General features: G+C 52.1%; 8 protein-coding genes across 8 annotated transcripts, besides 1 other annotated feature; 5 read left to right on the forward strand and 3 right to left on the reverse strand.

The window, feature by feature from the left end:
• Positions 1-408: 408 nt before the first annotated feature.
• On the reverse strand, positions 409-1,160 carry ACLA_017290 (putative cysteine dioxygenase; the record flags this gene model as incomplete). The annotated part of the gene is made up of 3 exons (XM_001274707.1): positions 409-494; positions 547-802; positions 855-1,160. The coding sequence occupies 3 exons, from the start codon at positions 1,158-1,160 to the stop codon at positions 409-411; spliced, it is 648 nt and encodes a 215-aa protein (XP_001274708.1).
• Positions 1,161-1,756: 596 nt separating this feature from the next.
• On the reverse strand, positions 1,757-2,695 carry ACLA_017300 (MBL fold metallo-hydrolase; the record flags this gene model as incomplete). Its single annotated transcript, XM_001274708.1, has 1 exon — positions 1,757-2,695. One exon carries the CDS (start codon positions 2,693-2,695, stop codon positions 1,757-1,759), a length of 939 nt encoding a protein of 312 aa, XP_001274709.1.
• An 837-nt stretch (positions 2,696-3,532) lies between these two features.
• Positions 3,533-5,171, forward strand: ACLA_017310 (TDT family transporter; the record flags this gene model as incomplete). The annotated part of the gene is made up of 6 exons (XM_001274709.1): positions 3,533-3,708; positions 3,767-4,141; positions 4,198-4,485; positions 4,537-4,822; positions 4,874-5,020; positions 5,118-5,171. 6 exons carry the CDS (start codon positions 3,533-3,535, stop codon positions 5,169-5,171), a joined length of 1,326 nt encoding a protein of 441 aa, XP_001274710.1.
• A 698-nt stretch (positions 5,172-5,869) lies between these two features.
• ACLA_017320 (MDR family MFS transporter) lies at positions 5,870-7,654 on the forward strand (the record flags this gene model as incomplete). Its single annotated transcript, XM_001274710.1, has 4 exons — positions 5,870-5,944; positions 6,000-6,337; positions 6,388-6,847; positions 6,902-7,654. 4 exons carry the CDS (start codon positions 5,870-5,872, stop codon positions 7,652-7,654), a joined length of 1,626 nt encoding a protein of 541 aa, XP_001274711.1.
• Positions 7,655-8,134: 480 nt separating this feature from the next.
• Positions 8,135-9,940, forward strand: ACLA_017330 (NAD-binding domain 4 protein; the record flags this gene model as incomplete). The annotated part of the gene is made up of 1 exon (XM_001274711.1): positions 8,135-9,940. The coding sequence occupies one exon, from the start codon at positions 8,135-8,137 to the stop codon at positions 9,938-9,940; it is 1,806 nt and encodes a 601-aa protein (XP_001274712.1).
• A 1,418-nt stretch (positions 9,941-11,358) lies between these two features.
• ACLA_017340 (uncharacterized protein) lies at positions 11,359-13,187 on the forward strand (the record flags this gene model as incomplete). Its single annotated transcript, XM_001274712.1, has 3 exons — positions 11,359-11,639; positions 11,883-11,926; positions 12,118-13,187. The coding sequence occupies 3 exons, from the start codon at positions 11,359-11,361 to the stop codon at positions 13,185-13,187; spliced, it is 1,395 nt and encodes a 464-aa protein (XP_001274713.1).
• A 110-nt stretch (positions 13,188-13,297) lies between these two features.
• Positions 13,298-14,661, reverse strand: ACLA_017350 (serine hydrolase domain-containing protein; the record flags this gene model as incomplete). Its single annotated transcript, XM_001274713.1, has 2 exons — positions 13,298-13,486; positions 13,546-14,661. 2 exons carry the CDS (start codon positions 14,659-14,661, stop codon positions 13,298-13,300), a joined length of 1,305 nt encoding a protein of 434 aa, XP_001274714.1.
• A 554-nt stretch (positions 14,662-15,215) lies between these two features.
• ACLA_017360 (uncharacterized protein) lies at positions 15,216-16,457 on the forward strand (the record flags this gene model as incomplete). Its single annotated transcript, XM_001274714.1, has 1 exon — positions 15,216-16,457. The coding sequence occupies one exon, from the start codon at positions 15,216-15,218 to the stop codon at positions 16,455-16,457; it is 1,242 nt and encodes a 413-aa protein (XP_001274715.1).
• Positions 16,435-16,454: a microsatellite.
• Positions 16,458-16,621: the final 164 nt, after the last annotated feature.

Genomic DNA, 16,621 nt, shown 5'->3' on the forward strand with positions numbered 1-16,621 from the left:
TGGTGGAAGAGGAACAAAATGGAATAACTATAGAAAATAGTTATCTAGAATGAGAGTGCCCCCCTATGCTAAGGCAGGAATGAGCATGGAGATACTGAAACTATCTGTGCTATTACATTGCCGTCAATAGATATAGCCAAGTCTACACAGCAAGAGAATCATGTTATTGATTGGCTTCTCTGATAATAGATCTTGAATATCAACTACTCAATCTGGATGACATGCGGATAGAATGAAAAGTCCAGTTCGACCGACTCTCGGAATAGGAACAAACACAACACAGTGGATAAAGGTATAGTAGTAGCAGCAGCATCCCGAAATAAACACACGCAGGAATCTCAACCAGGTATCATACACGCCAAAAGGAAAGCAAGTGGTATCATAGCATCACGTCGTAAGCGTCCGTGTCTACGCCTGGTAGACATGGCTGGACCGTCCGGTCTGCAGGTCATAAATGTTGTATCCATAGTCTGCCGCGTTGGGAGGGGTGTACACTGTTCAGCTGTCAGTAGGGACAACGATGGTCGTGGATAAAGAGAGACGTACAGTGCAGCGACACCGCGATCCGATCCTTCTGGGGATTGGCAACCCGGTGCAAGCCGATCTCGTCGCTGATGTAGGCCACCTCATTCGGCTGATACGTCGTGTTCTTCTTGATCTTCAACGGGCCATCGTGGTCTTCCGGAGATGGCGTATGGTAGACGGATTCATTCAGCTCGCCGTCGAGGATCTTCATGATACAGTGCGCGTTGGCGTGATCGTGGATGGGGGATCCCTTTTCGGGGTTCCAGACCAGCAGCAGCTAGTGGAATCAGTACTGGACACCAACAGAAGAGTAGACTCAACAGACATACCAGGTTCGCCCGTCCACTGACATCAGCTACTAAATTCCGAGTATAGTTCTTGCTGGGGTCATTGCGCATATACCGGGACCAGTCTGCGGCACTAGATGTGTACTTGGACATGAAGTTCATCAGGACGGTATGGTCGACATGCGCATCGTCAATGCCGGAGGTTCCTAGGTACTGTTTGATGTCTTCTACCAGGTGATCGAGGGTGTAGAGTGTGTTGGGTCTTCGGGATACGGTATAGTTCTGGATGCGGTCCAGCGACGGGAGGTGACCGGCCAGCGGAAACGGAGCACACAACGCAGGAGACATTTTGGATATGGGATAAAGAAGAAGAGGGGGGATGAGATGGTCTCTAAGAGGATAATAATACTAAAAGATTCACGCATTAATGTTCACACCAGCTGCCGATGTTGAGGTGATATACGTTGTATCCCCCCTTATCGGGGTCAATCGCCGATCCAGTTACTGAGTCGGCGATTGATCCGGGGCATCGTCCGCATGGAACCAATCAGCAGAGACTGTGTCGCATACTGGTGGAACAGCTTGAACAGCTTGTCCCATGGTCAAAGCAGCATAAAATTCCCTATTGGCTATCAATTGGGCATGAGGACCGCTTTTATCATTCTCATTAGCAAATACCATGAAGAGGGTGGCCCAGAAGGAGCGTCATGGGCCCTGTGATATGATGATATCCCTATTCCCTAGATTAACCGTCGGTAGGCGTTGATAGCATCATGCACTGGCTAGATAGCGGTGAAGATGATGCCAGGAGGTGGAAGTCAGGGGTGACTGATATAGGGGGACGGAGATCTATTGATAGACACGGATTGCTGAGGAAGTACGCGCCATCGTGGGGAAAAGATACATCGAACAGGAAACGCTATATACATGAGACAATCGCCTTCTCAACCCTGAGATTTCGAGCTCGCCAGCAAACTGGGAATCTTGATGGGCATCAGTAAATACGTCCGCTGGCTGCCATCCGCACTCGCAGGTAGTCTTCCCGCCCGAATATTGACCTGCAAGGCCTGGTGTAGCAACCGGGGTTCGTTCAGTGTCGCATCCCTTTCCCGTCTCCACTGCACGAAATCCTCCAGTCTGGTCCCTTCCTTGACGTGTTTGTTGTTGTTTCGTTGCTCCTGCACCGTGACGTACGGCATGGGATCGCGACTGGCCTGGGAGCCGGCTTGGGAGTCCGACGGGGTCGACGGCGGATAGTCATGTCCCGTGTAGAGCTTGAAGTGTGGTGGCAGAGCGAGCAGTTTGGTCATGGATTCGTACAGGTCGCGGGCGTCGCCATTAGGGAAGTCGCATCGCGCACTGCCCACATCCGGATTGAAGATTGAATCCCCGGTGAAGACGTTACTGTCGACTTGATATCCGCTGTGATCGGGAGTATGACCGGGAAGATGAAGCGCCTTGACGGTCAGCTTCCCCAGCTGAAACGTTTCGTCGTCCTGGAAGAGGTGGTCGAAGACGTTGTCTAGCTCATCAAAAGGCACACTGTACTTTCGGGCGAATGTCTCCTGAACCTGACGAATTCGATGTCCCGTGCAGATGGGAACTCGCTTCTCTGTCCTGCGTAGGAGTTCTTGCTGGAGGTAGTAGGCCGCCGTGAGATGGTCCGCGTGGACGTGTGTTTCGAGCAGTCGCACGACCTGGAAACCCTCGGATGAGATAATCTCGAGCAATTTGTCGGCGGAATTGGTGCTGATGGTCAACTGAGCAGGATCAAAGTCCAGCACAGGGTCGATAATCATGGCCTCGCGAGTCTCGGGACAGGCGACGATGTACTGCCATGTCGACGTCTTCTTTTCAAAGAGCGGGTAGACAACTGGTTCCATTTTGTCAAGACAGCGGACTCGCAACGAACATAGAAGATGGCGAACTGCCGACTCGCGTGCTCCTTAAGAATGAGGATATCGGGCTCCTCGGTGTTGTTGTAGAGGCCGCATTCCTCAAGGACGACGCCGCCATCATGATAACATGACGTAGACTCTCGGGAACCACAAACTCAATGTGTCCCAAGTCTGTCGCTTCCTGCTAAAATTAAGACAGAAGTTCTCTCGGTATCGACTGCAGCTTGACGGGATCTCTTATTTGAATAATAATGGCCGACCTGGTGCTGCTCCTCTCCGGTCCACTCGGTCCCCGACATCCCCAAAGTCGCCGAACTCGAACAGCTGAAGAATGTAAGGAAAGAAAGCCATAACTCTTAAGAGTTCCACTTGACAGAAGGAATCCAGAAGAAAGACATGGCCCACTCGCTCGCTGGGGCGAATTCCGGGGTCTGTCCGTTGGATTCGAGGACGTGCAAAAAGTAGTCATTAGTGTCATAGTCTCGTTTTCATGAATCGCCTTTGCCTTTGACCCACCTGAATTGTATTGACCGGCCATAGTCTGGCTTTGCTTTAATAGAAACGCTGCAATTTTGGTAGCAATTCAGATCACAGGGCAGCGTCATACGTTCCCAGATGGCTGGAGATAAATTTTCCAGAGATCCATTTCTCTTTTTCCATCGATCAGTTGAAGCCCTTTTGAGCCGATCCTAGCAACGGTCACCATGCATTACAAGTTTCCTCTTCGTGAAAGATTGTATACATGCCTGAGTTGATTTTACTTTGGTTAATCTAGATGTCCCTTTCTGGCCCGCCTGCTCTCACATTTTTCACGCCTTCACCATGAGTAGAGGCCGTGGCGAATCGCCATGGAATGACCGTCGCTCAAGCGAAACGCACCATGAGCCCTTCTCTCCAAGTGAATTATCTACCTGCGGCCTGGAGCCAGTCAACGAGGAGCCTGAGGTGTCCAAGCATGAGATAGGATGGCGTTATGTCGTCCGAAATTTCACTCCCGCGTATGATTCGCATATTATCGTCGGCGGTGTTGGATGAGCATGGCTAACCTTGTTACAGATGGTTTTCGGCCAACATGGGCACAGGGATTGTCTCGATCCTGCTCAATACACTGCCGTACAATGGTAGATGGCTCTATTGGATCTCCGTAGTCATTTTCGTCTTGAATATTCTGCTGTTCCTCGTCTTCTTAATCTGCAGTCTGCTGCGCTATATCGTGTATCCAGACATCTTCTCGGTCATGGTCAGGCATCCTGTGCAGTCGCTCTTCCTCGGGACATTTCCCATGGGCCTGGCCACTATCATCAATATGATTTGTTTAGTGTGTGTTCCGGCCTGGGGTTCCTGGGTTGCTTATGTGGCTTGGGGACTTTGGATTGCGGATGCAGTCATATCCGTCATGACTTGCTTTGCCCTTCCGTTCATCATGTGGGTGTAGGACACCGTGTATCAGTTGAACCAACTACTGACTGAACTCACAGGATGACGAGGAAAAACGAAAGTACGCTCCCCTCCATGGGCCCGGCGTGGTTGTTGCCCATCGTAGCCTGTGTTGTCGCGGCAGCCTCCGGGGGCATTGTCGCCAGTGTCTTGCCTAACCCCCAGCATGCCTTGGGCACTCTTCTTGCTAGCTATGTGTTATGGGGCGTTGGCGTTCCGTTGGCCATGATGATCATTGGGATTTATCTCATGCGGTTGATGCTGCACAAACTGCCCGCCAGAGCCATCATCGTGAGCACCTTTCTGCCTTTGGGGCCGCTGGGTCAAGGTGGATTTGGGTATGCCCAATCTTCTAACTGGATAGTTGAACAAATTGCTGACATTCGTAGGATCCAAAAACTGGGAGATGTCGCCCAGAAAGTCTTTCCTCAAACCCAGACGCTGCGCGCGGGCGCTGGGGACGTTCTCCACGACGTGGGTGTGCTCCTCGGTCTTCTGCTCTGGGGATTTGGGCTACTGTGGCTTTTCTTCGCCGTTGCTTCGATCCTCTATGTCCGACGATTCCCCTTCAAATTGGGTTGGTGGGCATTTACTTTCCCTCTGGGGGTCTTTTCAACTTGCACTGTTCAGCTGGGGCGGGAGCTGCCGTCTCGGTTCTATGCAGTACTAGGCACAGTAAGTGCTTTTTTTCGGTGACATTTCCTCAAGTTAATGAATGGCTTGCAGATATTATCCCTGTGTGTGGTCTTATTATGGATTCTGGTAACATGCCTGACCATCAACGGCATCTTGGATCGGACTCTGTTTGTGGCATCGGACCTGGCGGCTCTGCAAGACAAGCGGCGCCGGATGAGCAGGCAAGAAGAAACGAAAGTATAGTATACTAATATGTTATTTATACCAAAAGATGAATCCCGATGATATGCACTACTAGACCCTGGAATAGCTATTCCTGTACCATATTCGATAGCTAGCACTTCATGAACGCAAAGCGGCGATCCCCGGCCAGCGCCATCCTGAGTGATCTTTCTTCGATTGGTTCGCAGCGAGAAATCAAGATAGATGGACTTAGCATTCGATCAGTTCCTTTGCAGGTTCTGTCTTTGGCCTATCTTGTGCTAGACTTGGAGTGGTGGTTATGAAAGAAAGTCCATACAAGTCTGAAGAGAAAGAAGGTGCAGAGAGTCCCAATGTTTATCTCTCTGATAGCGCACCGTATTTCCTCAATCCATAGGTATATTAAAGCATGAGATCGAGCAAAGAGCGAAGAGGCTTGAGCAGTGTCTGGAGGAGGGTGCATATGTATTGCGGCCTTACGCCCACTTGAGTACAAGAAAATCGACGCATAGTAGCCTATCTACGCCCTCTATCGAGTCATGAGTTCAAGATAGCTATATTTGGGAGAAATGCCGAGTGTGCTGTTTCCACGCTTTGCTTCTGTTCCTCAACTTTCTTTCTCCTTATCGACAAGTGGAGAATTTGCAAGCAAACACTTCCCCCACTGGATATCCGCAAGATTCTTATGCAACCAACCATAGTCTTTCTTGCCATTTAGACTGGTCGCCTACATCGAGAAGAGTATAGTAGTACGCTAAAACAAATCCACGATAGACATGGTTCTTCGCCTCTGACTCAATTGACAAGACAAGAATTTCATATCCCTAACCTGACTTTCGAAACAACCACGATCGTCGGTGTGCTATTGAACAAACAGCACCCGCCATGGAGACAATGGAAATGGCCCCAGAGCTGCAGCGCAGCAAGGTTCGGGTCTTTGCCATCATGGTGGCTCTCTCGGTATGGCTTCCTCGCTCTTCACATCGGTCTGACTCCCGCTCATGACGAACCCTAGCTGTCCATGTTTGTGGCTGCCCTGGACCAGACCATCATGGCCACCGCCATTCCCACCATCGCGGCCAAGCTGCATTCCGCGGCCGGATATACCTGGATTGGCGGTGCCTATCTGCTGGCCAATGCTGCCGGAGCTTGCATCTGGGCCAAGCTCTCTGACATCTGGGGTCGCAAGCCGATTCTGCTGCTGGCTGTGGCCTGGTTCTTTGTCAGCTCCATCGTCTGCGCCACTGCGGTCAATATGCCCATGCTGATCGCTGGACGCGCGCTGCAGGGTGTTGCCGGTGGCGGCCTGCTGCAGTTGGTGACGATTGTCATCTCCGATCTCTTCAGTGTTAGGTAGGTTCTTCACCTTCTTTGCTTAACTTTATTGAATCTGACATCGCCAGACACCGGAGCTTATACCTGGGTATGATGGAGTTCATGTGGGCTCTGGCAGGTGGTATCGGTCCTCTTCTCGGAGGTGCATTCTCCCAGTATGTTTCCTGGAGGTGGAGCTACTGGGTGAATCTGCCGGTCTGCGGTCTTGCCTTTGTTCTGCTGCTGCTCTTCCTTGACGTGCATAATCCCAAAACCAAGATGATTGACGGATTCAAGGCCATCGACTGGTTCGGAAGTCTCTCCATCCTCGGTCTGACTCTCATGCTGCTCCTGGGACTGGATTTCGGAGGTGAAGCCTTCCCGTGGGATTCGCCTAAGGTGATCTGCTTGATTGTCTTTGGATCGCTTTGCTCGTTGCTCTTCATCTACAGCGAGAAACGGCTCGCAAAGTATCCTCTGATGCCGATGAGCCTCTTTGCACAGGCGACCAATGTGGCAACTCTCGCGGTGACCTTTGCTCATGGATTTGTATGTGACAACAGTAACCGTTGTGGGTGATTAGGCTGCGCTAATACTTGGCAGGTTTTCATTGCTGGAGAGTATTATATTCCCCTGTTTCTTCAGTCCGTCAAAGAAGCCTCCCCGATGCGCTCCGGTATCCTTGTTCTTCCTCTGGTTCTCTCCGAGGCGTTTGCCGGAATTGTCACCGGGGCCATCATCCACCGCACTGGCCGCTACCGGGAGTTAATCTGGCTCGGAATGACCCTGTGTACTATCGGTAATGGAATGTACATCAACCTGGATGTCGACTCGTCGCTCGGCGAGATTCTCGGATACCAGATCCTGAGTGGTATCGGCGCGGGGTTCATGTTCGAGCCCCCCATCATCGCGATTCAAGCTATGGTCTCTCAGGATGAGACGGCTACTGCTACGGCGACCCTCGGCTTTATCCGAAACCTAGCGACATCCTCGTCCATCGTGATTGGAGGCGTCGTTTTCCAGAACTCCATGAGCCGCATGAAATCCTCGCTCCTTGCCGTGGGCATGTCGGCGGAACTGGCATCCCAAATGTCTGGGGATTCGGCTGCGGCCAATATTGAAATCATCAAGACTATCCAAGACCCTGCGCAGCTGCTGGCTGTCAAGAAAGCGTTTGCTTGGAGCCTGCGGAATATGTGGATCCTGTACACCTGCATGTCTGCGTTGGGCATCCTGGCTGGTGCTTTCATCTCCAAAGCCCGGCTGAACAAGGAGCATGTGGAAACCAAGACAGGGCTGAAGTCAGAGAAGTCGGATAGTGTCACTGTTGTTGAGAGTCCGTCGGATAGCTGTTAGACTATGGCTTATGGTAGAAAATAGAGGCGTTTGCTACCAATAGCCGCACCCACCACACCACATTGGCGAAAGATTTTGGAAATGGCTGACATGCAGAGTGTATTCTATTCTTTGCCGTAGCAGACCTGATCTCAGTGGAATGCTGCTACCCGCTACGCTGTCATCTGAGACATGTTCCTCAGGTCTTTGTCAACGCTGCAGAATCTGATCCAGAAAGTGGGAACTTGCAGCTCTAGAATGGAAAAACTAGCAAAGACCCCGGCATAGCATGAAAGTCGTTTGCCGCCTTTTATGTACGGGATCATCATGATTCGAGCGAAGCTCAGCAAGGAGCACTGTGGTAGATACAGTATAAAATGGCCTCTGTCTCTATCCGCTCCTCCCGTCTGCCTCATTAATTCTCCAGAGTCTTCTCAACTGGTAAGAGTCATCACACCAACAGACCCCGCAGGAATTCGTAAGATATATCGTGAAACGAAAATGGCCGAAAGCCCCGTCCCCATGACTCTGGGCAAAAAGATGGACGTGGAAGAACAAATGGCAGCGCTGATTGACAAATACAGCGGTCACTTCAAGTCCCATGAGCCTCAGGAGCATCCTGCGGATGGTGAGTACGTGGTTATAACGGATGCAACAAGTACCCTGGGTGTTCATCTTGTGGCCCAACTGGTTCGAATGAAGCAAGTCCGTACCGTCTTCTGTCTTGTTCGAACACCCTCGAAGTACATGGCTTCGTTTGAGGTGCAGTGCAGGCTTCTTACGCACGGCTTATGGTATGATATCAGCGTGGAGGATGGCAAAAAGATCATCGCCTTCCCTGCCGATCTTTCCAATCCTCATCTGCTCGGTATGGGCGACGATGCGTACGGTCAATTGCGTCGATTCGCGACTGTGATCATCCACTGTGACTGGATGAGCGATCCCAACGCCCCTCTCGCCAGCTTCGAGTGGTGCATTGCAAGTACTCGCCGTCTTTTAGATCTCTGCCTGGATACCGAGCGTCCGGAGCTCGCTCGTTTCTGTTTCTGTTCTTCCGTGAGGACCGTGATGCACACGCTAGGTGATGTTGCCCCTGAAGCGCTCCCTGGGTCATTCTCCTGCGCGGACTACAGCGGAGATGCTCAATCGAAGCTCGTGGCGGAACATATCGTTCATCGCGCTGGTCAGGGAACTAAATTGCGTACCTGTGTGGTTCGTACGCAGGAGAACCTGGGAGACCTAAGCTTTGCAGGTACCAGAGGAGACGATAGTGTTGCTGATATACTCCGGGAAGGAAAGAAAATCCACGCCCTTCCGTCGCTGGATGCCACCATTAAATGGGATCGCGCGGATGTCATTGCAACCAGTGTAATCCAATTGACTCTGTCCCCGAACGTGACTGGGATTTTCAACGTCGTTAATCCTACCTTCATTCACTGGGGCTATGGCTTGCTTCCTTTGCTCCACCGTTTCGGTTCTCAGTTCCAAATACTTTCGGTGGATGAGTGGGAGCATCGTCTTCGGGAATCGACCCCGAATCGCACCACCTCCTTGAAGTTGGAGCTTGAAGAGTGTGATGGCCATGGCAACACGGAGTTTGCATACGACACAAGGAAAGCCCAGGCCTATGCCCCAGCACTGCGTCAGGGGAGTGGACTTGATGAGCAGGCTGTCACTCGTCTTCTCGCCGATCTTGACTTGCGTCTGCCAGGCACTAGTGTCTCTCTGCTAGACACACATCGCACGGTTTTCATCCTGGCTGGACCCAGCGGCTGCGGCAAGAGCACAACCGGAAAGGACATTTGCGAGCGTTTCAAGCTTCCCATGATCGAGGGCGACGATATTCACTCCCCAGCATCGCGACGGAAGATGGCCAACAGGATTCCACTCACCGACGATGATCGCTGGGGATGGTTGGCCCACCTCCGGGGTGCCGTCATGAATCGTCTGCAGAACACCGAAGCGCCGGGGATCGTGGTAACCTGTTCTGCTCTTCGTACAGTGTATCGCGACCAGCTTCGGCATCTCAGCCGTCTCTTCGACGAACCGGTTCAGGTCGTTTTTCTGATGCTGTCGATCAGGGACGGCAAGCAGCTGCAGGATCGACTTGAAAAACGCAGTACCGACGAGGGTCACTACATGAGCTCAACAATGGTTCCATCTCAGCTCCAGGTGTTCGAGGATCCGGATCCGTTGGAGACAGATGTGATTGTGGTCAATGCAGCGCGGCCAAAGGAAGTTGTGTTGGAGAATGTGATGGACGTTGTCAATGAGATTTTGAGTTTGCCTTCTCAGTCAGTGATGTGATATCTTAGAGATAGTTATCGTCGGTAGTAGACATGTTTTTGAGAAAACCATGCCTGTCGTCTCTACTATCAAGCATGTCCATAGTCAAGCCATGTTGCTATCTGGATATCTTTCAGCTTAGCACATATGATTTGGTTCCAAGTGCCATCATCATCTATGAAATCCCGTATCTCTCCCATCCAACTCATATATATTGCTATCATGCCCCAATTCATATGGTATTTCTTTCGCAGGCAACTCTGGCCTCAGTTCTGTACCTGCCAATTCTTCTCGTCTGGAAAAGCCCTCTAAATATTCAGGCTTAACTTCCATGTTTCCTGGGCTGTTGTGCACAGCACGACGTTTCCGCCTGAACACAAAGAACAAGACTAGGATGACCGATGCTAGGCCTGCAACTCTTCTATTGGCCTTAGAGCCAAGTTTCTTAGTTGCTTTATTGTGTACTGTTGGTCCCCCAAGCAGGGATTACTCCAGGGTAGATACAGCTATAAAAAGCACTCCACCAGCCGTTGACATGATTGTGTTGAACATCCATGCTGAAACGGCCGGTTGCGTTCTTCGTGCGCAGCAGCCATTTCCTGTCGAGAGGCTGCTCACTCAGGTAGTCAAGGTCGTGAGTGATCAAAAGCTGGAGATTGACTCGCTTAGTGCGACTATGCTATTCGGGTTGTTCTTGCGCATGGCCTTTCTAAAAATGAGTTTGACGAGGTGTCGAAGGATATGGTTTTAGGACTTTGGCTTCAGGTTTAACCAGATACCTGCGAGGTCAATGGCAGTAGGGTGGGACTCTTCTCTCTGTTGTACTTGATGAAAAGATCCAAGATAATCTTAGTGCATGAATATGATTGTCATGAGTTGGCTGCATAAACACTAACGTCTTAAGAATACTCATCCGCACTGCTCTAGCTGTGAATGACTGGCTTTGTATAATGACGACAGTCCTCTAGACTAACTAAGTTACTCATTCTCAAGCTCTCCACTCATTAGAGGGCTTAATGGTAAGCCGGATAGAACACCTAACAGGTACTATTGTCAATGGTGGCAGATTTTCAGATCCTACCGGTAGTGCCTCTAATAGAGATTGCTGATGTTACCGCATTAAGCAGAGAACTTAAGCCATTAATCTAAGGGGGTACTTACTTAACTTAGTGAGAGTTTATGCTTATATTAGGTCTATTTCCCGGCAGCCGTAGGACGCACTGAGCCATTGTTTGAGACCCTGGGAACCCGACGAGTGCTTCCTGCGTCACCGTACGCTGATTTCCCAGCGCAGGGATAAGTTCATTATGCACGGTCAGCTAGACTACCTGGTGATTGATCTCTGGTCGCTGAGGATCATCAAGGAAGCTCTGTTAGAGGCCTATGAGGCGGGAGAAGCGGAGTATTTTCCACCCTAACCGCTGTCATACAAGAACTTCATGACGGCTCAACTGCGACCAGGCCGCTGGGAAGAGGATCGCAAATACTGGCCTTCAATACTGCTTGAGCAGCCCCAGGTTCTGCTCTCCTTCCCTGCATCTACCGCCTCATCAGTACCATATCCCAGTCTCCGAAAAACCATCATCGATCTGCCCGATATTCCGGCCGCTGCCCTGACTTCTTTCAGCGTCGTCCATGGTCTGACGCCGGCCAGCATCTCCAATGCCGTTTGGGCGCAAACGATGAGCCTCTATACGCAGCAGCTCGACGTCGGGTTCGAGTATGTTGTCTCCGCACGAGATGAAGACATCCCAGGGGTATTTGACATGGTTGGCCCATCGTCTCTCTCCACAACAAGAAAAGACACCCATCTCACCAACATAGCCATGAAGGATTCAGTGCAAAGCCTCCATGAGCCGCCAATGATTGCTGTGCATTTTCCCGTCGCGGAATGAGGCCCAAAGCAATACGAGATTGAGAGTCGTTTAGAGCCTTGGCCTGCTTGGCGACATGCCGTCTTCAGGCTAGACATCGCCAAAGAAATGTGGACAAAGGACAATTCTGTGCGTAAGTCTGGCGACGAGATCGACATGGCTGAAGAATTTAAATCAAGCCTGCCGCCCATCATGGGTTCGTCCAAGGGGTTCCGCTCGTCCGATGCGCCATGTCCTGACGAATATACCAGCAGCCACGGCAGTCATTCCAGAAGAAGCGAGGGAGACAAATGCTGGTTAAACCGTGGATTACAGCACTGATAGTGCTCGCTCTGCCTCATCATGTCCTCTCTCGACGAGGCGGAGGGGGTGGTAGCAGTAGCAGTGAGGACGATAGCGATGGCGACTACGGCGACGATGATAGTAACGACAGCGGCAGCGGTAGCTCCTCCTCCTCCTCCTCGAGCGGTTCCAGCGGTGCACCAGCCTGCGGCAACACTGGCCTTTCCATCAACAGCGTGGTGCCCTCATACACGATGAACTACACCTCGTACTGGTGGAGGAACGACTCCTCCACGGACTACGACGGCGCGTTCTACTTCGGCGAAGCCTTCTTCGACTATACCATTGGGCCATCAACCAACCTGACCAAGGAGAATTGCCCCAGCGGCCCGCAATCGATTCGCATGCTCGCCATTGCGCACATCGGGCCCCAGACGCCGTATCCGATAGGGCTGAGGAATTCGTTGACGTTGGGGTTCAGGGCCTGGCCGACAGATTACCCGCTCGAGAATCTCACGCAGTCGTACGATAGCTGCAAGTCGAAGACTATCGTGCGCTTGGCTACAAGTGAGGATTTCGGTTTATGGCGACCCAGCGTGTCCGGGGGGTTCGATCTCTTCGACCTGGAGGTATCGCCAGCAGCGAACGATGCAAACGTCGCGCTATTGAACGCGGCCTTCTCAAAGGATATTCCGAGGCCGAAGGGGTTTGATGACCGCTATTATTCCTCTCGCCTGTTCCTCCCCGCGGGGACTTGTTCTGGTCGGAAAGCGGTGCTGATCGGCTACGACAACAACACAGTGATATCCGGATCGATGACCAACGGGACCATGGATTTCACAATCTCCGGGCATACAAACGCCATGTTTGACAGTGGGAACCTAATATCTCGGGAGAGCGCTGTGCGCTTTCCGGTCAGCTACAACGTCTCGTTCTCGGGGATCTTTAACCGTGCCGAGTCAGCCCGTCAGCTCCATGTCAATCAATCGACCCCCGAGGAGTTGGTCTCGTTTGTGGTCGAGGGCACCGCGGCAAGATTACCAGCAATGGAGGACGTGACGACCATCTTATGGATATTTTCTTTGGCGCTCTTCGTTTTCTATCAGATCTGATGCATGTACAATGACTTTCTATGCCCTGTTTGAATGTCCTCATCTCGATACAGCCCCTATCTCTTGCGATATCTCCCGAGCCGTAGTGTATGCATATACACACGCCGATGCTACAAGGGAGGAAATGGCACATCGCGACCGAGGGACTTGGCAACCCAGTATCCCAGAGCCTCTCGGGCGATATTGTTGGACGACCAGTTGCGATTGGGATGGACTCGGTTTGCAAACAGCAGGAAGAAGGTGTTGGATGGTCTGTCGATGACCAGCGTCGTGCCTGTGAAGCCAGTATGGCCAGCCGTCTGCAACAGACAAGGGGTCAGCAAGACATTTATCGGTCCAAGACAGTCAAACAGCGCACCTGAAGGCTTGCCATAGGCCCCGCAGTATAGTACTGGTTCAGCTCAAAGCCTAGACCATGCTCATCTCCCGGGAACCTTTCGTTGAAGTTGTGGAAGATCAAGTCTACCACTTCCGGAGACAGAATGCGATGGCCGCCATATGTGCCGTTGTTGAGAATCATCTGGCACAGGATGGCTGTATCTTCCACCGTGGAGAACAGTCCGGCATGCCCTGATACTCCGTCCAAGGCCCAGGCATTCTCATCATGAACGGTCCCACGCACTGGCTGGGGCCGCTTTGGTTCCATGGATCCCAGGACTTGGATCTGGAATTCCTCGGCCGCCATGCGGGCATACGGGGCAAACGCGGCACCGTCAACGTTGCCGCGATTGAAGAAGGTGTCGTGCATCCCCAGCGGATGCGTGAATCCGTACACCAGCTCATCCAGGTTCTTATGCGTGATATGCTCGAGGACCAGCGCCAACGACATGAAGTTGAGATCCGAGTAGAGATAGGTGGACCCCGGGCTGTTCTGCAGCGACTGGTCCAAAATTGAGGCCTTTCGTTCTGCAACAGTCCTGTATACTGAATCGTACAGCGGAGGCTCTGGATCAGGAGCAAAGCCCGAGGTATGGGTGAGCAGCATGAGAACGGTGATGCTTTCTTTCCCATGGACAGCGAATCCAGGCAAGTAGGATGCCACGGTGGCATTGAGGGCAAGTGATCCCGCGTCGATCTGTCTCAGAGCTGCAATAGTCGTGAACAGCTTGGTCAGACTGGCCAGATCGTAGATGGTGTTGGTGCGCGCAGGCAATTGCTGCGAGACTGGGAGTACAGTCCCATTGGCGTCGGCATAGAGCGACATCATTCCGCTGGCAGAGAGCGAGACAATGGTGTGATCATGGCTGACTATCACGGCCGAAGAGGGCTCAATCGGATGCACCTCATTTTGGGTAAATGGGCCATAGTTGGCTGCCTGCTGATAACCAGTGATGTTGCCAGTAAGCTGGCGAAGGGGAGCCGACAAGAGACCAACCGACTCGGGAGAGCCGAATCGAAGGGTGTCGGAGGGACGAGTTGAGGTGACAGTAGTAGTGATGGCGAAAAGCCAGAGAAGATGGAGATGCAAAGGCATGTTGGTTTAGAGAAACATACGAAGCAAGCATTGATCAAGACAGAATCGGTTGGGGATCACTAATTGTTTATATATACCGACGAGGATTCTCCTTTCCCCTCAGAAGGATCATCGCAACGATCACTAGCGATGTAACCATCGTATTGAGAATCAAATGGCTCAGGAAATCTATAGATCAAGAGCGATGCTACTTTACTGGTCGTCTATTATCGTGGGAATTGATGAAGAGCGACCGTGTGAAGCAAAGCCTGCCCAGTCGGCGGCAACATGAAGCTATTCCGACATGCCCCCCCTCCCCCCCACCATAGATTCTAACCTTTGTAGTAATGATTTGGGGAAAAAAGGTGGTACGATTTAGGACTAGAGCTCTAGCTTGTGGCCAATGAACAACTTCGCCTCATCCATACCTATATAAAGAAAACTTCCTTTCTTGGCTCGCACAGTCTTATCATCATCACTTCTCACTCGTCATCACCCGCACCAACAACATGCATCTCGGTCTACACCTTCGTTTCCACCTTCAATAATCCATTGAGGAACATCAAGAGCTCAAAATGGCTCGGTCGCATAGCTTCCACGCCGGCCGAAAGCCATTCCCCGAGGCTCTAGCGGTCCAACTGCCGCCCAGGTTTGTCTCCGGCCCTATACCGTTCTGCAACCCAACACGGGCGGACTACCGTCTCTCCGACAGGATCCGGGCAGAGAAACCACCCACGCCCACTGTTACAGAGCCCACCACAGTAGTACCTGAGATCGATCGACTTTGGCGCACAAGAGATAACCGCAAAGGACGACATGCCCTGCGAGTATCTTGGCGACCCCCAGGGCCCGAGGGGAAGAGGTACCCCCGCAATACAGCACATCCGATCCCCATCGCCAAGGGGATCATCCGCATGCTCACCATGTTTCCGTACTGGGATGTGTCGTTCCTCGTGGCTTGGCTGTTCACCTTGGGATCGGTCATTTGGGTCATCAACGCCTTTTTCGTCTGGTTGCCGTTGGCAGCGCCCAGGACAGAATTCCCTCATGAAATCCTGACCGGTGGAGGCATCACCGCGTTTGTCGGTGCCACCGTCTTCGAGGTTGGCAGTGTGCTTCTCGTTCTCGAAGCCATCAACGAGAACCAGACCGGCTGCTTTGGCTGGGCGGTAGAAACCGTCTCCAAGAAAGCCGAGGATCGAATCGAACAGGCTGTTGTCCGCGTCAAGTCGGACTTCCAGACGTGCCGCCACCACCACGTTCGACGGCATGCAATCCTCAAACCCTCGGAGACGATATCGGATCATCCTCACGGGACTTCCCCCAAGTCATTCCGATGGTTTCCCAGTCGGGCAGAATTGCGCACCCATTACGTGCGGGAGATCGGCTTCCAGGCATCCTTTGTGCAGTTGATCGGGGCCACTATTTTCTGGATCTCTGGGTTTACGGGCCTCCCCGGCATCCAGGATCACCTGTCCCAGGCCGTTACCAATGGCGTCTACTGGGTGCCCCAAATCGTGGGTGGTGCCTGCTTCGTCATCAGCGGCCTGCTCTTCACCATTGAAACGCAGCCCAAGTGGTATGTCCCAGCTCCCAGAGTCCTCGGCTGGCACACGGGGCTCTGGAACTTTATCGGGGGGATTGGATTCACTCTCTGCGGCGTTCTCGGGCCTGCGAGCGCCAATTCGGGGGTGGCGTATCAGAGCACGCTGGCGACGTTCTGGGGGTCCTGGGCTTTCTTGTTGGGGTCGGGGATTCAGTGGTATGAGAGTCTAGATAAATATCCTGTGGTGGAGAAGAAGAAGAAGAAGAAGTAACCTGATGTAAATACCGCAATAATCATACATTGTCAATACGGCCGTTCCATCGCCTGATCGCAGTGAGGATTTCTTTGTGCGCACTGAGCTCGAGAAGCACTACACAGACGGCAGATGAGCTTGTCCATGAGAAGGCTGTGAGACTGAGGCTGGATGTGGACAGC

The sequence above is a fragment of the Aspergillus clavatus genome, genomic scaffold, assembly GCF_000002715.2.
Source record: "Aspergillus clavatus NRRL 1 1099423829795 genomic scaffold, whole genome shotgun sequence".
NCBI lineage: Eukaryota > Fungi > Ascomycota > Eurotiomycetes > Eurotiales > Aspergillaceae > Aspergillus > Aspergillus clavatus.